This window comes from Cibotium barometz, chromosome 63 (assembly GCF_041138505.1).
Source record: "Cibotium barometz isolate CiBa-2024 chromosome 63, ASM4113850v1, whole genome shotgun sequence".
NCBI lineage: Eukaryota > Viridiplantae > Streptophyta > Polypodiopsida > Cyatheales > Cibotiaceae > Cibotium > Cibotium barometz.
The window spans coordinates 18,517,275-18,539,780 of NC_141108.1; the positions used below are offsets into that span (position 1 = coordinate 18,517,275).

The 22,506-nt window shown below is 40.3% G+C and overlaps 1 protein-coding gene across 1 annotated transcript; it reads right to left on the reverse strand.

The window, feature by feature from the left end:
• Positions 1 to 19,143: 19,143 nt before the first annotated feature.
• On the reverse strand, positions 19,144 to 19,929 carry LOC147603794 (pentatricopeptide repeat-containing protein At4g18520, chloroplastic-like). Its single transcript, XM_086796320.1, has 3 exons — positions 19,691 to 19,929; positions 19,296 to 19,608; positions 19,144 to 19,218 (listed from the first exon to the last, which is right to left on the reverse strand). The coding sequence occupies exons 1-3, from the start codon at positions 19,927 to 19,929 to the stop codon at positions 19,144 to 19,146; spliced, it is 627 nt and encodes a 208-aa protein (XP_086652446.1).
• Between the last annotated feature and the right edge of the window lie 2,577 nt (positions 19,930 to 22,506).

Genomic DNA, 22,506 nt, shown 5'->3' on the forward strand with positions numbered 1-22,506 from the left:
CGAGGCTAGTCAAGAGGCTTTGCCGGCCGGGAGACGTCCTTCGATGACTCCCACCAGCTATTACAACATAACTCTCCTTAGATTAAACCATAAGCCAAATGCTTCCTCCAACATTCTGGCATAAGATAGTCCTTTTAAAAAAACAGAGTTTCTATGCAAGTCAGAATTTTCCATTGAATTTGGTTTCACGAGACTCCCTTATTTTCAACCCAGGCTATGAAAATCACGAATCACGTATTTCGGTGATCCACACCTCAATTACAACGAATTTCTAACTTGTTTTTAGACGATTTAAATATAACAAAAAAGGAAAACAATGTTTTCTTGCATTCTGAAATAGGGGATGATTAAATGTAACTAAGAGGAGAGCTTATACATCTTTTAGGGCTGAGGAGGAACCTTACAGAGTGAGAGAGAGAGAGAGAGAGAGAGAGAGAGAGAGAGAGAGAGAGAGAGAGAGAGAAACTCAGATGAGACTAATATGGGATTATTTCTTTTCATATTTCATAAAATGTAAAAGCTCTTAGTTTACAATGGTCGACTGCCCATTTATAATTGGGGGCCCAAAACTAGTCTTTCTAGCTCTATGTATGACTCTTTCTAGCTCTATGATTGGAATTACACAAGCCATAAGCTCAATCATCCCAAGCCATCCATAAAGTAGTTAGAGAAGTTAGAGTGGAAAGGGTCGTGAGACATTTGATTTGGAGTCATCCTGAGCACTAAGCTAGTTGACAAGAATAAAACATGTCTTCTCCTTTTTTCATATAGCTCTTTTTGCTTGGGTATGAGTCAAAACTTGACCTAAATCACCTTTGGTCTAACATTGGAGACAAATTTCTTTGTCACCTTCCATTAACCACATGGTATAAGTTTCATAGTTAATCTGGGGAGGATTATGCTCATGTCTCCATGGCATACCTAAGATAAAATCCACACCTTGCAAAGGAGCCACTAGGAATGTTATCTTTTCTTTTAGTGAATCCATTTCCAATTCTAACTCCTTAACCTCTTTTGTGCAGTTGTACTTAGTACCTTGAAATGCAGCTTTTAACTAGAGTACTTAACTAGAGTACGATGCATCTAGGTTAAGTGCTTTTTCAATGCTTTTTCAAAAATGAAATCTTGCAAGTTGCCCATCATCATGCAATATAGAAATTGATTTTCCTTCTATTTTCCCTTGAAATCTCGATAAATCATGAATTGACGAACGCTTACCTTCATCCGGATAATCAAGATCAGAATTACCCTCTTGCTTTGAAAGATTCATCATCATCTTGCACAAGGGTAAAGATGTGATTAAAGGAGATGCATCTTGGTTTTATCAAAAGTACTTGAAGGAAAAGATGGTTTAGAAAACTTTGTAAAAGACTTGTCCTGCATCCTGGAATCTCTGGAAATAGATGTTTTACGTTAAAAATTTAAAGCAAGATCCATAGCAGAACTAAGACCATGTGGATGAAACATGTTTACGTCAACCCTAATAGTAGGCTTAAGTCCATCAATAAATTTCCTTCGTTGATCCTTTTCCTTGACTTTTTCAATCACTTCTAGATATGTAATAGAATGTCCCAAATTTTGTCGATGTAGGCTTGGACATTCTCTTTCTCGACCTCATGTAAAGTGTCTCATCGTCGCTATGCTGATGCGCTTTAGCCTTGTACTGAAAAGGTAGAAAGTGCTTCTTTAAGAGTTTCTAGAACTCTTTCCATGTCGAAAGTCAATGTTTACCCTACTTGATCACATTCCACCATAAAGGAGCACGTTCAATCAAGTGATTACAAGCACACTTAATCTTGTCCTTTTTCGAGAACTTTTTGCTTGAAAAATAGTCATCCAATTGGCTAAGCCATGCAATAAGTACTCGTGCATCTTTCTTGCCATCATAGTTCTGGAAAGTGAACGCCTTTCGGCCAATTCATGAATCTTTCTGGGAACTCTGAGGAGGCAAGGTAGCTTTGACAATGCGCCAAACATGATCACTTTCCTCCTCATCAGAGTCAGAAGAGTCATGCTTGTGCTTGGAACGCTTCACTTGACGCTCTAGCTTACGTCAGAGTTCACGCTTACTTCTAATTTTCTCTTAAAGTGCTAAAATTTGCTCTTGCATAGTGGGTTGTGCAGGTAGAGTAGCCATTGCAAATAAATAAATAAATAAAGTGCACTTTAATAATGTGGATATATAAATAAAGATGAAAAACGAATTCAGGTTTGAAGCCATTAAATGGTTTATCTTGACAGCATCCTTTTACTCCAATTTTGAATAAAATCCAAGCGTGGTTAAGAAGCTTGAGTTTTGGTTGAATTTGGCATGATTTTTTAAGCCACTTCAAAATCCTACCAAAGCTTGATGTGATGAAGAAACTGGAACCATAGAAAACACCTTCCAAAAATTTCTCATTCTTGATGCCCAAAATTTTTGTTGCAAGATCTTGGCTTCCAATTTTTCAAAAAAAAGAAAAGAAGACCTTTCTGTACAGATTTTTCTGCAAATCTGAAATTTTTCCTTTGAATTTTTGTCACTTTCTTCTTTGAAAGCCTTTGAGATTATGAAATATAAGCTTGTATAAGCCTTTTAATGGTTATAAGCTTATTACATTAAGCTTTTAGTAAAGCTTACAAAACTTAATGAAAAGTGACGATCTCTCTTCGGTAAGAAACACGCGCAGTGCTATTTGTAGAGAAGAAAGAAAATCGGGCTGCGCCAACCGCCGCCCTTGCAGAAAAAAGAAACTGCCGACCGGCCACGCACAAGAAAGAAGCAATTTCTCTTTGCCCCTCCTCCAACTAACTAAGCCTTCTTTTTTTAAAATTCAGCCGTGAACTGTAATTAAGCGCTTTTCCACAAATTGATTCGTTGAAGGTTGTGCTCCATCCATTAGAGATCTTCTCATCTCGCAGTAGTTTAGCGATTTGTTTATTGGGCTTAATCCTCCTTCAAAAGCTGACTGATTACATTCATTCTGTTAGATTCATGAGAGATTATGAATTTTGGAAAATTGGCATTTTTCAAGAGAAAGGTGGTTTGGTGGTTTTTTGCAGAGTGGTTTGCCACCCCCTTTATTCCTTGGTCTTTGCACTTTGGTTAATAGACTCCAACTCCAACTCTACAAACCTTTGAATTAAGCCTTCAAGCTTTTAAATCTTGTCTCCATCTTCCTAGACCCATAGCTCTGCTACCACTAACACTAACACGGATTCAATTCTAGGAAAATAGAGAAAATAGGAACTTGCAAGAAAATGATTTATTCAAACCAAATAACTCATCAAAAGACCACAAATTCAACATATTCAAGATTTGAGTGAATAACAAATAAAGTACTTAGCTTCAAATCACGACTCAAGCATTGGGGGTGCAATCATCCCCCTCATGTGTGTGGCCTCTCCCCACACATGAGTATTTACTTAATACTTTATTCTAAAATAGGCCATAGCCTCCAAAAATACAAAATGGTGCTTTTACTTGCACGACACTCTCTTATGCTCAAAATAGAGTGTCCATAAATTAAGGCTAGGGTTAAAGCATATCACATTTTACAAAATATTAAAGTTCAAGTCTAAGCTTGATAAACCAAGGCTTTCCAAAATAAATCAAAATGTGAAAAAGCTAGCACATGTATATACAAAGCTTGTTTACAAAAATATATGCCTAGTAATAATAATGTGCGAATTCTCCTCAATCTTATGAATCCTTTATCCCTTAATTAATGGGATGTCATTGGAGTATTCTTAAATTGAATATTATTCGATTCAACTCATTTGGGTGTCCTCATCAAGCATTAGACTGTCATTAGCATGCCCTCAAATGGGATGTCATTAGAGTGTTCTTAAATTGAATATTGTTTGATTCAACTCATTTGGGTGTCCTCAAGCATTAGATTGTCATTATCATGCCCTCAAATCAAACATTATTCATTTTAAGCCCTCAAGCATTAGAATGTCACTGGCATGCCCTCAAATCGAACATTGTTTGATACGATCTCTCAAGTAGTGGGATATCATTCAGTTTTTCCCAATATAAACATTGAGTTGAGCTCTTAAGTAGTGTTTGGGATGTCCTTAAATAGAACATTATTTGATTTTACGTATTCAGGTGTCCTCAAATTAAATATTGTTTGACTTGACTAATTTACTTGATTTTACATATTCGGGTGTCCTCATATTAATCATTTTTAGCTTTGAGCTCTGAAGCATTAGGATGTCTACAAACCCTTTTTTTAAAGCTCTTGGGAACCACCAACCACATTGCCTATGATAGCATGTAGTCCACAAATCAAACATTGTTTGATTTGAGGTATCAAGCATTGAAATATCCTCAAATTAAACATTGTCTGATTTGAGGCCTCAATATTTGAGATGTTACTTGGGATGTTCCCAAATCAAACATTGTTTGATCCTGAGCCTTTAAGCATTGTGATGTTTGTAACCATTTACATTCCTCACACTCTCTCATTTTTTAGTGTTACTGTTGCAAACCACCAACCATGTTCTCTATGGTAGCATCTAGTCCTTAAATCAAACATTGTTTAATTTAAGCCTTTAAACATTGTTCGATTTGAGCCTTAAATTAAACATGTTCTCTATGGTAGCATCTAGTCCTTACATCAAACATTTTTTTATTTTAGCCTTCAAACATTGTCAAAATGAACACTATTTGATTTGAGCCCTCAAGCAATGGGATATCATCGGGGTATCCTCACCTTGAACATTGTTTGATTTAACTCATTCAAGTGTCCTCTCAAATAAAACATTATGAGCCCTCAAGAATTGGGATGTTTGTAACCGTTATATCTCTCAAGCTTTCCAATTTTTTAGCTCTTGGGAACCACCAACCAAATTTCCTATGAGAAAGAAAAGTCCAAATATTTTGCGATTTAGCCCCTCAAGCGTTGGGGTGTCCTCAAATCAAACATTGTTATTAAGGCATCAATCATGTGGATGCCCATTGGTGAAATTTCACATTAAATATTGTTTGATTTGAGCCCTCAAACATTCTAACGTGTACTCTTCATGCTCACACATTTTTCAGTGCTCTTGCAAACCACCAATCATGTACTCTATGATAGTATCTATTCCTCAAAGTGAACAATGTTATATTTAAGTCAAGTATTCGAGATATTATTGGCACATATGCCCTCAAATCAAATTTGAATCTTCAAGTATTGGGATGTCTTTGGGTGTCCTCAAATTGACTATTGTTTGATTTGACTTATTCAAGGTGTAGTACTTAAACTTAAAAAATGTTAGATTTAATCCCTCAAGCATTGGAATATCCACAATCCCTTACATCCTTTATGTAGCCAATTTTCCAATACTCTTGCAAACCACCAACCATGGTTTGCAAGAGTATTGGGATATCCAAAAAAAATGTTAGATTTAATCCCTCAAGCATTGGGATATCCACAATCCCTAACATCCTTTATGCACCCAATTTTGCAATACTCTTGCAAACCACTATGGTAGCATCTAGTCCTAAAATTAAACATTGTTCATTTTGAGCCCCCCCCCCCCCCCCCCCCGGCATTAGAATGTCATTGGCATGACCTCAAATCAAACATTATTTGATTTGATCTCTCAAGTAGTGGGATGTCATTGGGGAATCCCCAAATTGAACATTATTTGAGTTGATCTCTCAAATATTAGGATGTCGAGGTTTCATTAAATGGAACACTATTCAATTTACATATTTGGGTGTCATTAAATGGAACACTATTCAATTTACGTATTTGTGTGTCCTCAAATGGAACACTATTCAATTTACGTATTTGTGTGTCCTCAAATGGAACACTATTCAATTTACGTATTTGTGTGCCCTGAAATGGAACATTATTTTATTTGACTAATTCGGGTGTCCTCAAATCAAATAATGTTAGATTTGGACCCCCTCAAGCATTGGGAGGTCTGCAACCCCTAACATCTCTCATGCTTCTCCATTTTTTAGCATTACAAATGTCATTTTGAGCCCTCATGCATTACAATCTCATTTTGGCATAATGTCATTGGCATGCACACAAATCGAACATTGTTGGATTTGAGCTCTCAAGTAGTGGGATGTCATTGGGGTGTCCCCAAATCAAACATTGTGAGTTGAGCCCTCAAATAGTAGGATGTCATAGGGGTGTCCTCAAATGGAACATTATTCAATTTTCCTCATTTGGGTGTCCTCAAATTAAACATTGTTTGATTTGATTAATTCAGGTGTCTTGAAATCAAACATTGTTAGAATTGAGCCCTCAAGCATTGGGATGTCTGCAGCCCCTTATATCTCTCATGCTTCCCCATTTCTCAACTCTTGGGGCCACCAATCTCATTTTTTAGTTCTTGGGATCAACCTCATTACCTATGATAGCACGTAGTCCATAAAATCAAACATTTGTTTATTTGAGTCCTCAATCATTGAGATGTTATTTGGGGGATCCCCAAATCATATATTGTTTGATATGTGCCCTTAAGCAGCGTGATGTTTGTAACCCTTTATATTCCTCATGCTCCCCATTTTTTTAGTGTACTCTTGCAAACCACAACCATGTTCTCTATGGTGGCATCTAGTCCTCAAATCAATCATGTTTAAATTTGAACCCTCGAGCATTGGGATGTCTGCAACCCCTTACATCTCTTATGCTTCCCCATTTTTTTTCTCTAGGGAAACCACCATCCACATTCCCTATGATAGCATGTTGTCCACAATTCAAGCATTGTTTCATTTGAGCCCTGAAGCATTGGGATATCCTCAAATTGAATAGTTTAATTTGAGGCCTCAATCATTGAGATGTTATTTGGGATGTCCCTAAATCAAAAACTTTTTTATCTGAGCTCTCAAGCATTCTGATGTTTATAACCCTTTATATTCCTCATGCGCTCCCATTTCTTTTTGTTGTTCTTGCAAACCACCAATGTTCTCTCTAGTAGTGTCTAGTCCTTAAATCAAACATTGTTTGATTTGAGTCCTCAAGGAATTGGGATATCATTGGCACTTAAATTGAACATTGTTTAATTTGAACCCTTAAGTAATGGGGATGTCATTGGAGTGTCCTTAAATTGAGCATTTCTCGATTTGACTCATTTGGGGTCTGCAAATTGAACATTGTTGGATTTGAGCCCTGAGGCATCAAGATGTCTATAACCCCTTGCATCCCCCTCATGCTCGTCCAATTTACAATGACTTTACAAACCACCAATCACGTTCACTATGGTCGCATCTAGTCCTCAAATGAAAGATTGTTCAATTTCAGTCCACAAAGATTGGGATGTCATTGGCATCACCTCAAGATGAACACTATTTGATTTGAGCCCTCAAGAAGTGGGATATCATTTGGGTATTCTCACCTTGAATGTTATTTGATTTAACTCATTCGAGTGTCCTCAAATAGATCATTGTAATGTTTGAGCCTTAAAGCATTGGGAAGTTTTGTAACCCTTATTCTCTCAAGATTCTCCATTGTTTAGCTCTTTGGAACCACCAATCACATTACCTATTATAGTATATAGTGCATAATCAAACATTGTTTAATTACATTACCTATGATAGTGCATAGTCCATAATCAAATATTGTTTGATTAAATCCCTCAAGCATTGGGACATCCTTAAATCAAATATTGTTTGATATTTAGGCCTCAATTATGTGGATGTCATTGAAGTGTTTTCAGATTGAATATTGTTTGATTTGATCCATCAAGCATTGCAATGTGTAATCCTCATGCTCTCCCATTTGTTAATGATCCTGTGAACCATGTTCAAAGTATCCCTCAAGCATTGCAATGTGTAATCCTCATGCTCTCCCATTTGTCTCAATGCTCCCATTTGTTTGAGTAGGCCATCCATATCTTACTAGGCCGACAGCTCCAACAGGCACCATTACTAAAGATAATAGACCGCGTGGACATTCATGTCCTCCTTTAGCTCTACATCGATGATGCAAAGCTAGATGCCTAGAAGCAATAGCACCTGCACCAACATCGCGCGGTGGCTACATTCAACCCCACTCTGCCAATCGGCCCCTCACATTCAATCTTATGGACGCGCAGCTGGTTTAGCGGTGTCCCTTCCTACTCAAGTCACAGATCTGGGTCGAGTACTACAAAGCACCATTACTAAAGATAACAAACCGCGTGGACATTCATGTCCTCCTTTAGCTCTACATCGATGCTGCAAAGCTAGATGCTTAGAAGCAATAGCACCTGCACCAACATCACGGGGGGGCTGCATTCGACCCCACTCCGTCGTCGCTAGGCCCCTCACATTCAATCTTATGGACACGCAGCTGGTTTAGCGGTGTCCCTTTCTACTCAAGCCACAGATTTGGGTTGAGTACTACAAAGCACCATGCCATCTCCGTATCCACCCGGCGGCCTACCTCCCTATCCGCCGTCTCGCTAGGCGTGGGAATATTTTGCACCAACCAACAAGAGAACCCTAAGTTGCAATTTAACTTTCCATGGTTCAGCCCCCCTAAGTCCCAAAGCCCATGCATAGAAGAAAGCATGTTGGCCCAAATGTATGCCTTCATAGCCAAGTACGACTAGGTACTTGATCCCGTTATCATTATCACCACCTGCTTTTTAACCTCATCACCACCCTCTTCATGTAATTCCCCACGTGGGCACCACTACCATGAAGAATCCTAAGGCCTTGCCTTTGATATCAATAAAGGCCCCACACTCAAGCAGCTCTTTGGTTACTACAAATGCATCTAGTGAATTCCCGCTTTGGCATCTCCAAACCTTCAAAGATATGATGGAGACTGCCTTTTAGATTAATTCCCTCAATACCCTAAATCGTGGTATAATTTTGTTTGCACGTACTCCCTCTACTACCCCACTGAGCTTTCTTGCCAGTTTCGAGGATGGACCTGAATTGGGGAGGGGGATATGTTAACCATAATGGTTAACATTATTCTAAGTGTGGTTATGCTTCATGTGTAATTCATTTTTATACAAACCGTACTAAGCGCCTCATATAAAAGATATGGGATGACCGAGCCATGAGCAACAAGCCTAGGTGTACATAGAGCTAGAGAACCAATTTTAGGCCCCCAATTGTTAAATTGGTGGCCGACCATTGTGAAAAGAGAGCTCATGTATATAAGTGACAAGGATATACAATCGCATCATCACAATTGAGTCTTCTTCTCTCTCTCCCTCTTGCTCTCTTGTGGCTATGGTGGTGAGCTTGTGTGTTGATTCATGCTTGCTTGCTTGATTGTATGTGTGTGCTTGTACCAAGCTCAAGGAAAGCTCCACTTGGGTTACACAAGTGGTGGAGTGAGCCCCTAGCGGCGGGGGCAGCTTCACATCAAGAAGTTAACCCTCATTTTAGGGTTGGCTAAGTGCATGTTCCCGAACCAAACCTTGCATTGTCCCTCTTCTTTTCTCTTCTTTTCCTTCTCTCTCATATAAGAAGAATGCTCATTTAGGTGAACATTGTGGTATACTGAATCATTGACACTCTCACCATAACCCTTGACAAATTCCATGATATCACCAAACAATGTTGGCCACCATAATTTTGCTTAAAGGATTTTATGAGCAAAAACTTCACCAGCAAAATGTCCTCCAGATGTGCATCTTCTAAGGGCATGCCAATCACATCCCAATGCCTAAGGGCTCAAATCAATAAATTTTCAATTTGAGGACTAGATGCTACCATGGAAAACATGGTCGGTTGTTAGCAAGGGTAGTGAAAAATGGGAGAGCATGTGAGAGATGTAAGGGCATATAGACATTGTAATAATAAAACTCAAACCAAACAATGTTTCAAATTGGGGAAACCCCCAATAATATCCAAATGGTTGAGGCGTCAAATCAAACAATGCTCGATTTGGGGAAACCCCAATGAGAACCTAATGATTGCGGCCTCAAATCGAACAATGTTTAATTTTAACACCTTAATGCTTGAGGCCACAAGTCAAAAATGCTTGATTTGAGGACTGTGCTACCATACGTAATGTGTTTTTGGTGGATCCCAAGAGCTAAACAATGGGAAAGATTGAGAGATCTAAGGGGTTGCAAACATCCTAATACGGTTGAGGACTTAAATCTTATAATCCTTATATTTGAGGACACCCCAATGAAATCCCACTACTTGAGAGCCTAAATCAAACAAAGTTCAATTTGAGGGCATGCCAATGACATTCTTATGCTTGAGGGATCAAAATAAATAATGTTCAATTTGAGGACGAGATGCTACCATAGAGAACACGACTGTGATTTGTGAGAGTATTGCAAAGTTGAGTACGAGGGATGTAAGGGTTTGTGGATCAAATCTAACATTATTCAATTCAAGATGCTTGAATCTAACATTGTTGGATTTGAGGACGCTCGAAGAAGTGAAAATAAAAAAATGTTCAATTTGAAGATACCCCAAAGACATCGATTACTCAAGGATTCAAATCAAACATCGATGTTCTATTTGAGGGCGTTCCAATGACATCTCCAATGCTTGAGGGCTCAAATCTAACAATGTTCATTTTGAGGACTAGATAGATAGTGGCGGCGGCAATGACCTCTAGTTGGTGTGGTAGATGTGGGCGTAGAGGACAAGAAGGCCGTAGGGGTGACTAAGAAGAAGATGACAATGGAAGATTATGTAGCAAATTTAGAGCATTATTAATGCGTTTGGAGCATCCCAACAAACCTTGAGCATCCACACTGAGTAAGTGGTTTGTGAGAGGATTGAGAGAGATTCTCTAGACGGCGGTAGCCTCCTATAATTTGGAGGCTCTCACATTTGAAAAAGTCGTGGTGGGTAGGAGCAACCAAGACTGAAGGAATCTTGAGGCAGCAAGGAAAGACCCCAAGAAGAAAAAGAAAAGGGTTAACAAAAGAAAAGAGAAGGAAGAAGAAACTTCTGATTTGAAATCTTGTGGACACCTTGGAATCACACTTCAGTCAAGATGCCGAATAGCGAAATCCCCATAAGAGGAAAGGCAGGAAGTAGGCAGTGGATGTTAAGGAAGAACTGAAGGCGCCGACCCAAGCTAGCTGAAGGACACACAGGATCTAGGCTGAGACCGAACTTCTGGTGTACCAAGTGCAATATCCAGGGTCACACAAAAGAAGAATGTCAAATGAAAACCACCCAGCAACCATGTGCCATTTACAACCACACCACTAAGACATGCTTTTACAACACTCAGAACAGAAACTGAGGGTAGTATAAAGACAAGAGCATCCAAAAACAATAGATTCTAGCCATCAATCAAATCGCTACTAGGCCTCAAAATAACAGACCTTATGGAAGAGGAGGAGGTGGAAGATTTGGACAAAGAGGACCTAGGATGATATGCTATTACTACTACTATAACGTCCCTAGGCAGAGGCAAACTAACTGTCTGGTGCGACAACATCATCGACAAAGAACTACAAGAAGTAAGACCACAATGGAAATCAAACCTAGTAGGAGCTAACACAGCAATAAACATGGTGAAAGTGGATGAATGGACAAAGAAGCATTAAGAGAAGCCACCAATAGTAATGGCAGTGATGACAAGGTTGTAAGGACCTGTCAGTGAGACGGGCAAGAATGCTAATCCGGAAGAAAAGCAAAAGCCATAATAGTGGGTGGGTAGGGCAGTAGAGGATCTGAGAACAAATCACTAAGCTTGTGTAAAAGATAAGTAGAAGCCAGAACAGTGGTGGTGGGTAGGGCAGCAGAGGGTCGGAGAACAAATCACTAAGCTTGTGCAGAGTGCACAAGGAGTGGTACAGATGATGCAAGAAAGCTCACTCTTGAATGAGTAGGCTGACACTAATCTGGACAATACAAGCTTGGTCAGTAAGAGATAAGACATTGCAGCAGGCAAAAAGCCACTAGGCAATGTGCAGATGAGTCAAGAAGGGGTGTAGGAGTGCCAATTGGAGCCTACAAGAGCCCAAAGCAAAAAAATTGTCTTGCAAATTGTCCTTAGCATTATTATACTGTGGAAAGAGGCTGTTTTAACGAACCTTGTGAAAGGGCCCTAATTAAGGAACATGTTTATTTATGTCAAACAATGTGGTAGGATTAATTAAAAAACAAATTGACACGTGAGTAGGGTGGAAAGTGGTAGGATGGAATGCCCCATCCTATGGACGGGTGGACCCGATTAGTCGAGTAACTTTCCAACAGATTAAGTGAAAGCTCTACGCTAGATAAATAGGTTCTCAGGCACTCTATTCTAAAAGACTAGGCCAGCGCGGCTGTGCCTTGCATGGATGAGGAAAAAGCGTTGTCTCTAGGAATCAAGAGTAGTTGCCCAAATTATGATCAATTACCCTATAGGTGATTTGATTTTTAGAAGACCACGCTCTCCCTGTGGGATAGGACTAGGTCTTACCTACAAATCGTATCCTTGAATCTTTGCATGGTCAAGGTGTCGATGAGTAGGAAATTTTCTCCAAGTTAAGACTTAGTAGACTATCTTAAGTGCGAGTCCCCTATTTTGGAAGGGGGGGACCTTACAAGTAAGGAGAAACAACCCTAAAGAAGAATATGACCAATATGAAAGGATCTACAAAATGAAGCTGAATGTAACACTAGAGGTACCCAACTACAAGGAAATTAGCCCCAACTATTTCAGACTAAATTATGATTTTGTGCTTCAGTAGAAATTATCAAAAAGTGCCTTGAATTGCTATCCAATCCTCCCGAATGCATCAATGATGTCTTAGAGCCATCTAAAAGCATGTGCAACACCAATTGGTATCATTATGAACATCCAAGATCAACTCCAAGTATCATGCATGTGTATTTTGCTAAAATGTTGGCATCGTCTTCTTTGTTTTTGGTGCCAAATCTCAATAATCCAAAGCAACAATTCAAGCATACCATCATTGTCCCAATCTCACTGTCCAATGCACACACCCAATGCATCCCAAAAGTTGCCAATTATTACCATAACCTTTGCACTTTCAAACCACCACAAAGGCATGCATCCTCATTGTTCATGCGCATACCAAAAACCAATCCCTTGCATTTGCCAATGAGTAACGTGCCAATTGGTGACTACTTGGGCCCCATTTCATGAATGCAATCCATAAGGCTTGGTGCTAATTGGATGAAGTGCGTCGATGGTTTGCTGATCCCTAGCCAAGCACTTTCCATCTTCTTACCAAGTTTAATTCTAAGGCAAGGGTTAAGGCCAAGTCTTTACCTCCATGTACCTAATCCTCTTAATGCCTTTGTTACCAATAGCTCGGAGGTCACAAGATTCGCAAGTCCTCTACCCTTGGCCTCTCCATACCAATTTCCAAGGGCACCCTCACCACATACTTGTTCACCATTTCACTCAATTGAAAGTACTAAATTGATTACAATGAGGTAGTAGAAGCGCACTTACATCCATGATACTTATAGTTGCATGCCAAGCTTAATCAATACAATAATTTCATGCCCGGTGGTGAGGTTCCATTATGTTAAAACTTGCTCCACATGGTTTCACCATCATTGTGTCTTGCCGACAGGTACACAAGGAAATCCACTTTCAAGAAGGCATAGATTCTTCAATCTCCTTCACCAATCTAGCCCCAAGAAACCAAGTGTAATGCATTGGAAACCTTCAAACCATTTGTACTTCAAGCCCCATGCTTGCCATAGCTCGCATAGCCATAAATATTGCTTGAAAATGCATTAAGGCATGACTAAACACATTTTACTTATGAGATTAAGCAAAATTGATCAAAATGATCATGGATTAGTGATCATTAGACTAGGCTAATGATGATTAGGCTTTCAAATGACAAAAAAGTTGAAGCAAAATGATTATTGTATACATTTTTTGGGGGCTGATTGGAAGCTTATGGATCTTAATCCAAGCATGGAAGGCCTCAAGAACTCTTAAATGAAAAAAGGCCCAATTATTGGACACCATATTAACCTTATTTGGCAAGAAGTCATGAAAATTAATCACTAATGGAATGGGAAGATCATTAGGTATTATGTGTAGGCATATATGGAGTCCAAAAAACCTACAAACAGACCTGTGCTTCTCATTTTGCAGGTGTGGCATAGAAATCATGCAAATTTTGTAAAGCATAGAGCATTGGGAGCATAGTATGAATTACAGAGGCTTAAGACACTTGCAATGGCTATTATTAAGCATTAAGGCTTGAAGAATCACCTTGGAGGAAGGCGACTAGTCTTGCATCCCATAGCTCCATGTACTTGCAAAACATCTTCCCAAAGCCCCTTCAAGCACTCCACCAATGGTGCTAAATGCTTGCCCCAAAGTCTCCAGTATTCAAAATTGTAAAGAAGAATTTTGGGAAAGAAGAAGTGCAAGTTCACACCTTCAAGATTTGTCTCCACAGCACACCAAACTATGTCCAGCCAAAGTCTCCATTTTTCAAAAATGTGAAGAAGAATTTTGGGGAAGAAGAAGTGCAAGTCCACACCTTCAAGATTTGTCCATAGCACACCAAACTATGTACGGCCATTCAAACCTACCCTAAAATTGGTCCAAATCTTACTCAAAATGAACCTAAACCTTGTCCCAAATTATTGTCACCATTAATACCAACTTAAGCATGATTAAGATCTAATTAAGAACTAATTACATCCACTAAAAGAGATTAAGATTTGGCTGGATTTTTTTTTAACATAAAACCAAATGGATCAACCGCTAAAAGGAAGGGAGAAAGAGGGAAACTCATTAACTTGGAGTCTAGGGACATGTAGACCTCGTTTATATGGATATCTATGACATGGGAGAGTTCTCCATGGAAGCTTGCTAAGCAAGGTTTGATTAGTAATATCAAAAAGTGATTAAGGGTTATGTGCAATTAGGGCTTATACTTATGTCATATACTTTGCCCATGTTCACACACACTTATTGCCTTGGCCCCCACATTCGACCATACCCATGGCTCCTTTTATTTGGTTCGTTACCCTTTTTATGCCCTTAGCACTTCATTACAGCACATGGGCATGGGTCTAGGCACATGGGCTTAGGATATCTCTATACATGTGGGATTAGGGCATATGTGGCCTTAGGACTATAAAAGGCACATGCCCTATATGCTTTGTACCTTTGGATGACCTTTTGATGTCTTTTGACCTTTTAGTCCTTTGGAAAATCTTGGAGCCTTTTGGCTTACATGGATTTGGGCTTATGGAAACTATTTCCATCCTCTTGGTGAGAGGCTAAATCACTTAGGCACTATGGATTTGTATGTGATTATTATCTTAATTATATGCAAGCTTTTATGGTGATTTCCCATATCTTAGCTTCATTTCAAATTGATATCAGAGCATTGCTGTGATCTTAGCTTTTGGCTTTAATTTTGATGAGACTCAATCATTTTCAAATTAAGTTTTACACAATTTTTCAAGATTACTATTATCTTGATTTATGTGGATTAGCATTGAGATTAAAGTTAAACATTTTTGAATCTGTGCTAATCACCATTTTCAGAGATCCCATTCTTTGAGTTTAGTGCATGGTTTTTTGATTAATGACTTCTGTGATTAAAACTTTTCCGTAAACCCTAGTTTTCTTCATTATTTACATAGTTTCTAGGAAATTTTGGCTGTTTGGAAGAAACTATTGCAGTGTAAATCTTGGTGCAGAGTTTATCAAGAAAGTGTGAAGATTATTTTTCAGTAGAGCAGATTTAGGTAGATTTATATGAAGATTTCAATTTTGTAGTAGATTTGAGCAAATTTATGTGAAGATTACAGATTTTAAATAGATTTATGTGCAGTTTATAGTTTAGTTTTAGATATAGACAAAGTTTATTGTGCAGAGTGAAGTTTATAGAGTGAAGTTTATAGGAATCTTGGTATAGGTTTGTAAAGTTGCAAAGACAAGTGTACAAAGTTTAAGATATTGGTGTTATGTTCAAGATTCATTAAAGTTTAGTGCAAATTTTATAATATTAAGACAAACTTTTACCTAATCTTGCTTAGTTTTGCATTTTCTTGAATATTATGTAAGAAAGCTTGCTCAAGAAGTACAACAGTTACAAAGAAAGCACAAAGTTTCTTGAGAAAGAGGCTAAACAAGGGATAATATTGTTTTAGTGCATGCTCTCTATCAAGAAAGTGCAGATTATACAGTTTTAGTGCAGATTTATGTAAACAATGTTGTGATGAATGCATTTTAAAGAAGTCATCGTGTAAGTGTTTAGAATTGACAAATTTTGGTGTAGTGATTAATATTGATGCATACATGGATTACAAGCAACAATGAGTTCATAACTGCATTAGTATCCTAATAATAGATTTCTAAGCTTACAAAAGATTAACGTCAATTGATTTATAGCCTTGCTCAGAGTCAAACCGAGTCATACCGGTGTAAACCTGGTGTGCTCCCTACACTACAAGGCTCACCTACACACAATGTGTTAGTAATAGAGTTGCAAGCAAAACAAAATTGAAAAGAAAATTTACATCAAAGCTTAATACCAAACATAGGAATGATGCAAATGCAGTAACCTACAAGTGTAGTTTATAATTATCCAGAGAGAAGCGAAAGGTTCCACAAAATACACATGCATAAATCTTGAAGCAATAAGAAAAGGAGTCATCAGTAATATCAAACACACTACAGCTTTGTAACGTCAACACAATTGGTGAAAGAACATAAGATTTCAAAGCTACAAGTATGTAGCATTAACCCCTACTGTTCTACAACATCAACACACCAATATATACACAGTTCTTTATCTACTACATATCAAGAGTATTCATGTCATCTATCAAGGAGAAGAGACTATCCAAGTCATACAGAATAGATGATGGTATGAGACCTTCTTCTAACCCTATCTACAAGGTCTCCTTAGCCTACTCCATTACAATGAGGTCGGCCCGAATCATTGATAGACAAGAGGATAAGTATGCACTATCACATCTAGTATGGGGAACAAGACCATCACAAAATAAGCAATGGATGGCAAACACAAGAGGTAAGCGAAGGAAGCTCTGAGTAACACAAAGACCACATATTAAAAACAAAGGCAAAACAACAAACGTTGGGGCCAGCTTGTTAGACAATTTTATGACACGCTTTGGTAAACGTTTGAGCAAAGCATCACAAAAGCACATCATCTCAACTCTAGCACATCACAACAAAACATCATAGCGGTGAAGATGCAAGCATAATATGTTGAGCAAAGCATCATAAGCAGATTATCTCAACTCTTGCACATCACAACAAAGCATCATAGGCATGAAGATGCAAGCACCTCAACTTTTGTGCATCACAGCCAACCTAGCCATCATTGAGCTTGAGAAGCTCTAGGAATCATGGACCACTATGAGCATAAGGAGAGGGGGAGCTTCCCACCGTTGTTGCTAAGTGAAGAGGAGAACAAAACAAAAGAGAAAACCTTAATACTATAAAGAACAAAAACCCTGAAGGAATTAACCTTTACACACTTAGGCTTTTCCCATTCACACATACCTTGTCTTTTGTCCATTCACACTGACCCTCCTCCTCATATTTTTTTGGGGCCACCCATAATTTTCTACCTTTACCCACACATCCCCACCTACATGAGAGATGATGTTGACACACTGAGGGTTTGTGAGGGGTATCCACACACTATGTTTGTGAGGCATATCCACACACTAGGTTTGAGTTATTCACATGTAACATAACTTTTGTGTGTTTGTTAGCGGCATTTATACCCTAACAGAGAAAGAACAACAGAAAAGAAAAGAGAACACAGAAAAATACCATTGCTACTATCAGCCAAAATCCATGATTGTCAAATGATACGTGAAGGCTCATACAAAAAGTCCTAAGGTAGATAATGGCCCAAGGTAGGTGAAGGGTGGCGGCCATCAAGGTAGGTGAAGGTTTATGGTGGCTTAGGGTGGTTCCCATGCAGTGCATGCACACGGGCTAACACCTGGCACACCCGGTGGGTCGAATTCCCAATCTGACGACTCGAACCCACAATCATAGGATCATGCCAATGTTGTACATATAACCTAAATCTATGGAAGTACAGTGAAACCATTTCATGGCAACATGCCAGGACTGGGAACCCATCAGACAGTGCCATCCATATGTGATCATACAACATAAAACCATGTCTGAACCAGAATGTTCGTACTCCAGGGGCATGGAGCAAAGCAGGTACCCAGCATGCACAGCCATAGGCAGAGATCAGCAAGGATCAGCATCCTCCTTAACCTGCCTCCTACCATGTTGAATTCCCTTGCACATCCAAAGAGGTCTTCAAGCTTTAATCCTGGAACCATGTACTACTCATATCCATCTAGTAATATAGCTTTATGAATTATCCGCCCCTCCCTGGGAACAGGTAGGTGAGCACGTGTATTCATCTTGATGCCTTCAACATGAATGTGATGGAAGGGAATTAAAGCATCTTTTTCATGCGGAGTCTAAGCAGAGGCTGCAATCATTGCATTCCAACATAGAACATTCCTACGAAGCAGTCCATTAGAAATACGCATGCTTGTTTCATGACCTTCATGACCGGCAAGGACTACTTGTACATTAGCGCACTGTCCACGAGCTAGCAGCACGACCGGCTCAGTTTTTGGCTTTCGCGCCCAGCTTTCGGTTTTTGCAGGAACGACTTAATCCAGGTTCCGTCGGTCAGCCCAGCTTCCAGCTTTTGAGTTCCGCATTCCGGGCAAGGCTTCTACGTTCCGCTTTCCGCACATAAATACCATTGGGTTGACAATTCCGCACCACCCGCGGATTATAAGGTCCGGAGAATTCCGGGTTGTAGCCGACTTCCGGCTTTTGCACTCTGGCCTAGCATTCCACATTCCATCCTCCGGGTTATAAGCTCTGGAGGCTTTCGGGTTCCGCTTTCCGCTCGGACTGCTGATTGTGCAGCTTCTCGACATGTTGACTCCGGAAAGCAGTGGTTGGAATGAAAACAATGTAAAACAAGCTCACAATCTCCTTGGCTGGCATACCCTTCTTGCTTGGTGTACTGCAAGGTTACTGAGATCTTTGAGACCACATTAGGAGAGAAACCCTCCAGTTGTATGTGCTGAGCCTGGCCATGTTCTATGTGCCTGGAAAATGGTGTGTTTTGCAATTCATCAAACATCGCTTGCAGTTCTGCAAGAAAGCTCAACCGGTATATATGTTCACCAGGCTGCTGCCAACGAAGGGATCTTCTTCGAGTCCCTCCTTCCTGATCCTGGTGTGTAGTTCTAGACCCCTCTCTAGACATCCAATACTACCGGAAGATTTCAAGCAGCATCTCAATGTCACGGCATTTGGCGATATGCCTTCCAGTTGCTTCTGTTTCAATCTACAAAGCACATCCTCACAAAGCCCATGGTCAGGAGATGCAGCCATTAGCATATTCCGCAAGGTTATGCATCAAACCTCCATGCTTTCAAACACTAGCCAAGCTTTCGCAAATGGGCCATTCTTAGCATACAGATCCACCAAAGCGGTGCCAATGTAATTACTCGTCTCAACACCTTTACTGAAGACCTCTACATATATGCTTTGTCTCTTGTCTATGGCTCCACCATTACCACATGCTTTCCAGCTATAAACATATGTGAGAGCATCTGGGGGCACCCCTTGTGCTTGCATCTGCTTTACACACTTCGGCGCTTCCTCACCATGCCCATGCTCAGCATGTATTTGACGGCCTCTATCCATAGCTCCTATGTTACCACAGGCTTTCAAGCTGCAAGCAGCCATGAATGCATCCCAACAGCATCTTGTCCAAACAGATCAATGCTTCCTCACCAAAATTGTGATCAGCATACCCAGCAATAAGTGTAGTCCATGAGACAACACAATGAACTCGCAGTGTGTCAAACACTCTTTGTACTGCTGCAAGTGATCCACACTTGGCAACCATACCCACCAAAGCACTGTCCATGTCAGGATCTTGTTCTAGCCCCTCTTTGGCAATCTTAGCATGCACTTGCTTGCCCTTGGCTAGGGCTTGTATGTTATCACAAGCATGCAGAGTGTAATCAACCGTGTCCGGGCCTGGATGCATTCCCTCACTTTGCAATTGGTTCAAGTAATTTAATGCTTCGTTACTGAGCTTTTAATCAGCATATGCGTAGATTAGGGTATTCCGGGGGACTGCATTCTGGACTAACAGTTTATCACCCTCATCTTGTGCTGCTGCAAGTAACCCACATGTGCGGAGAACCTTCTCATTAGTTGATACCAGATCATCCTGAATGTCCACTCCATGAGGGAAATCCGATGAAGTGCTAGAGGCATCCAAGGGCATCACTTGGCTCTTCCGGGCCTTTGTGCTCCTTCCATGCTCCCTCAACTTTCATCCCAACCATCCCATCATCATGGCTAGAAATACTATCTGGATCATCTGTGACATTCTCTAGGCTCTTGCAACCACACTGCTCCTCCACAACCTGACTGTTGTCCTCATGTATTTGAGCATCCGAGAGATCATCCTCCATGCTCTTCTGCATACCAATCTGAGGGTTCTGGACATGTGAAGGCATTCCGGCTCTCTCCCGCGGCCACACACGTCCTCCATTGCCTCACCTTGTACCTCATCCATGGTTGTGTGCTGCAACCCTTTTGACTCATTTATTGGAGCATCCTCAATAAGTGCCAAGACCATTGCATTTAAAACAACAACACATGGCCTTCCATGCTGTTGGGGAGCATCTGATGACCATGGCACTATGGAATGGAGATCACATAGAGCTATTCTTTATGCAAGGATGTAGGCAAGATCCTTACCATATCCGCTAGGATTCTGAGCAACTTGTATGCCCACAACCATGGGGTAATCCAATTCATTCCCACTTTCATCAGACTCAAATTTATCTTCATACTTGTCACTCAAGGCATCCATTGCTTCTTGCTACATTCGAATATGCAACGAATGTTGGAGCAAGATTTCTTCCTTTTCCCATCACGATATACCTTATCGAGCAAATCTGAAAATTCTTCCAGCTCCTCCTGTGCTTCCTCCATTTCGTCATAGTCGGATGCATTCCGAAAGTGCTTCACAATCCAATATAGCTTCTTGCATAGATGTGGCCTGCAAAATTTGATGTATGTTTCTTCTTTGGAACATGGATCACAAAGGTAGGGGCAATCTATGGTAGAATGACCATGGTGCAAGCAAATATCACACTCCTTACGTTTTTTAGCCTTAAAGGAAGGGTGGATCATGGCAAGGCTAGGCTATAAACCATGTGAGGTTATGGCTAAAGGAAAAGGAAACCAAACTTTCCCAGGCACAAAAAGGAAATAGAGGATCTCATGCTCTCCGGGAAAAGACATTGAAAAAGATGAGCTCTGCCAAAATACTGCCAAATGAACGGCCTTGCAGAGGACGCTGATGAAAATTGCTCATGACGGGACACTCCTTGTGTTGGTTAATCCGATTGCCGGTTAGACCATCCTTTTATGTTTCATGAAGATTTGTAAGGAGCAGGTCATGCGTGGTATGGTTAGTCCTTGTGAAGGAATTCATCTAGAACATCATGAGTTTTCAATGAACAAGCAAAAATAGAGGCTGGCAATTGATGTGAAACAGGCTAGACTTAGCCTTGATGTGAGGTGGTCAATCGCTGGTGTAGCACCTCCTCATCTCGGTAATGACCTAAGGACTACCTACTCCTGAGTCGGAGTGTGGCAACATGGCCAACTGCACTATCCCCAATTATGTTGCCTTCACTGATACTGAGGATTGCATCAGGGAACTGACAAGAACCAGGGCACACTAAACCCGACCAACCACCTTATATTGGCTAGTGCGTGCTGGCGCACTCGACCAGCCAATGATTTCTGTCTAGTTCCACCAGTTTATAGAACTAGCAAATGCTCAAACGTTACCAGGCGATGAGAGTATGGTGGGTGAAAGGGTGCAGAGCAATGGTGAGAGAACCAAAGATATTTCTGCTAAATAAGGCCACAAACACATTGGATGCAGAAGCAGAGCTACCGGTGGAAGAAGCTTTGGAGAAAGGAGAGCTTATCTCCCAAAGGGGTTGTGGGGTTCTCTATCGTGGGTCGCCAAGGTGTTAGCGGCATTTCTGCCCTAATAGAGAAAGAACAATAGAAAAGAAAAGAGAACATAGAAAAACACCATTGCTACTATCGCCCAAAATCCATGATTGTCAAATGATACGTCAAGGCTCATACCAAAAGTCCTAAGGTAGATGATGGCCCAAGGTAGGTGAAGGGTGGCGGCCATCAAGGTAGGTGAAGGTTAGGCTCTCAAGGTGGGTGAAGGTTTATGATGGCTAAGGGTGGTTCCCATGGAGTGCACACACATGGGCTAATAGTGTTGTGGGAGAGGGCATTTATGAGCATTCCTTGTTGTTGTTCATACACTTGTGTTTCTTTCATGTGCATTTGGATTTATTTGGGCTTGTTCATGTGCATTAGTGCATTGTGGACATGTTTACACATCTTGTGTGCTTTGAGGAGTGTTTCCACACCCCGGGGTACTTTGTGGAGGTTGTTCGCACACACGACCATGCTATATCTACCATTTGGATGCCACGTTCACAAGGGTAGGAGTTACAAGCCTAGGATTCCTAGACCTTTGCATAGCTATGTACGTGATAGAGATGCTCCTTAT

Bases quoted from the DNA above. Each gene is read 5' to 3' on its own strand.
- LOC147603794 (XM_086796320.1), bottom strand. From the start codon at position 19,929: ATGCATCCAGGCCCGGACACGGTTGATTACACTCTGCATGCTTGTGAT. The intron at 19,609-19,690 runs GTATGCTGATCA...GGCTGCTTGCAG, and splicing joins TGGACTACACTTATTGCTGG to CTTGAAAGCCTGTGGTAACA. The intron at 19,219-19,295 runs GTTTGATGCATA...TGTGCTTTGTAG, and splicing joins TAGTGTTTGAAAGCATGGAG to ATTGAAACAGAAGCAACTGG.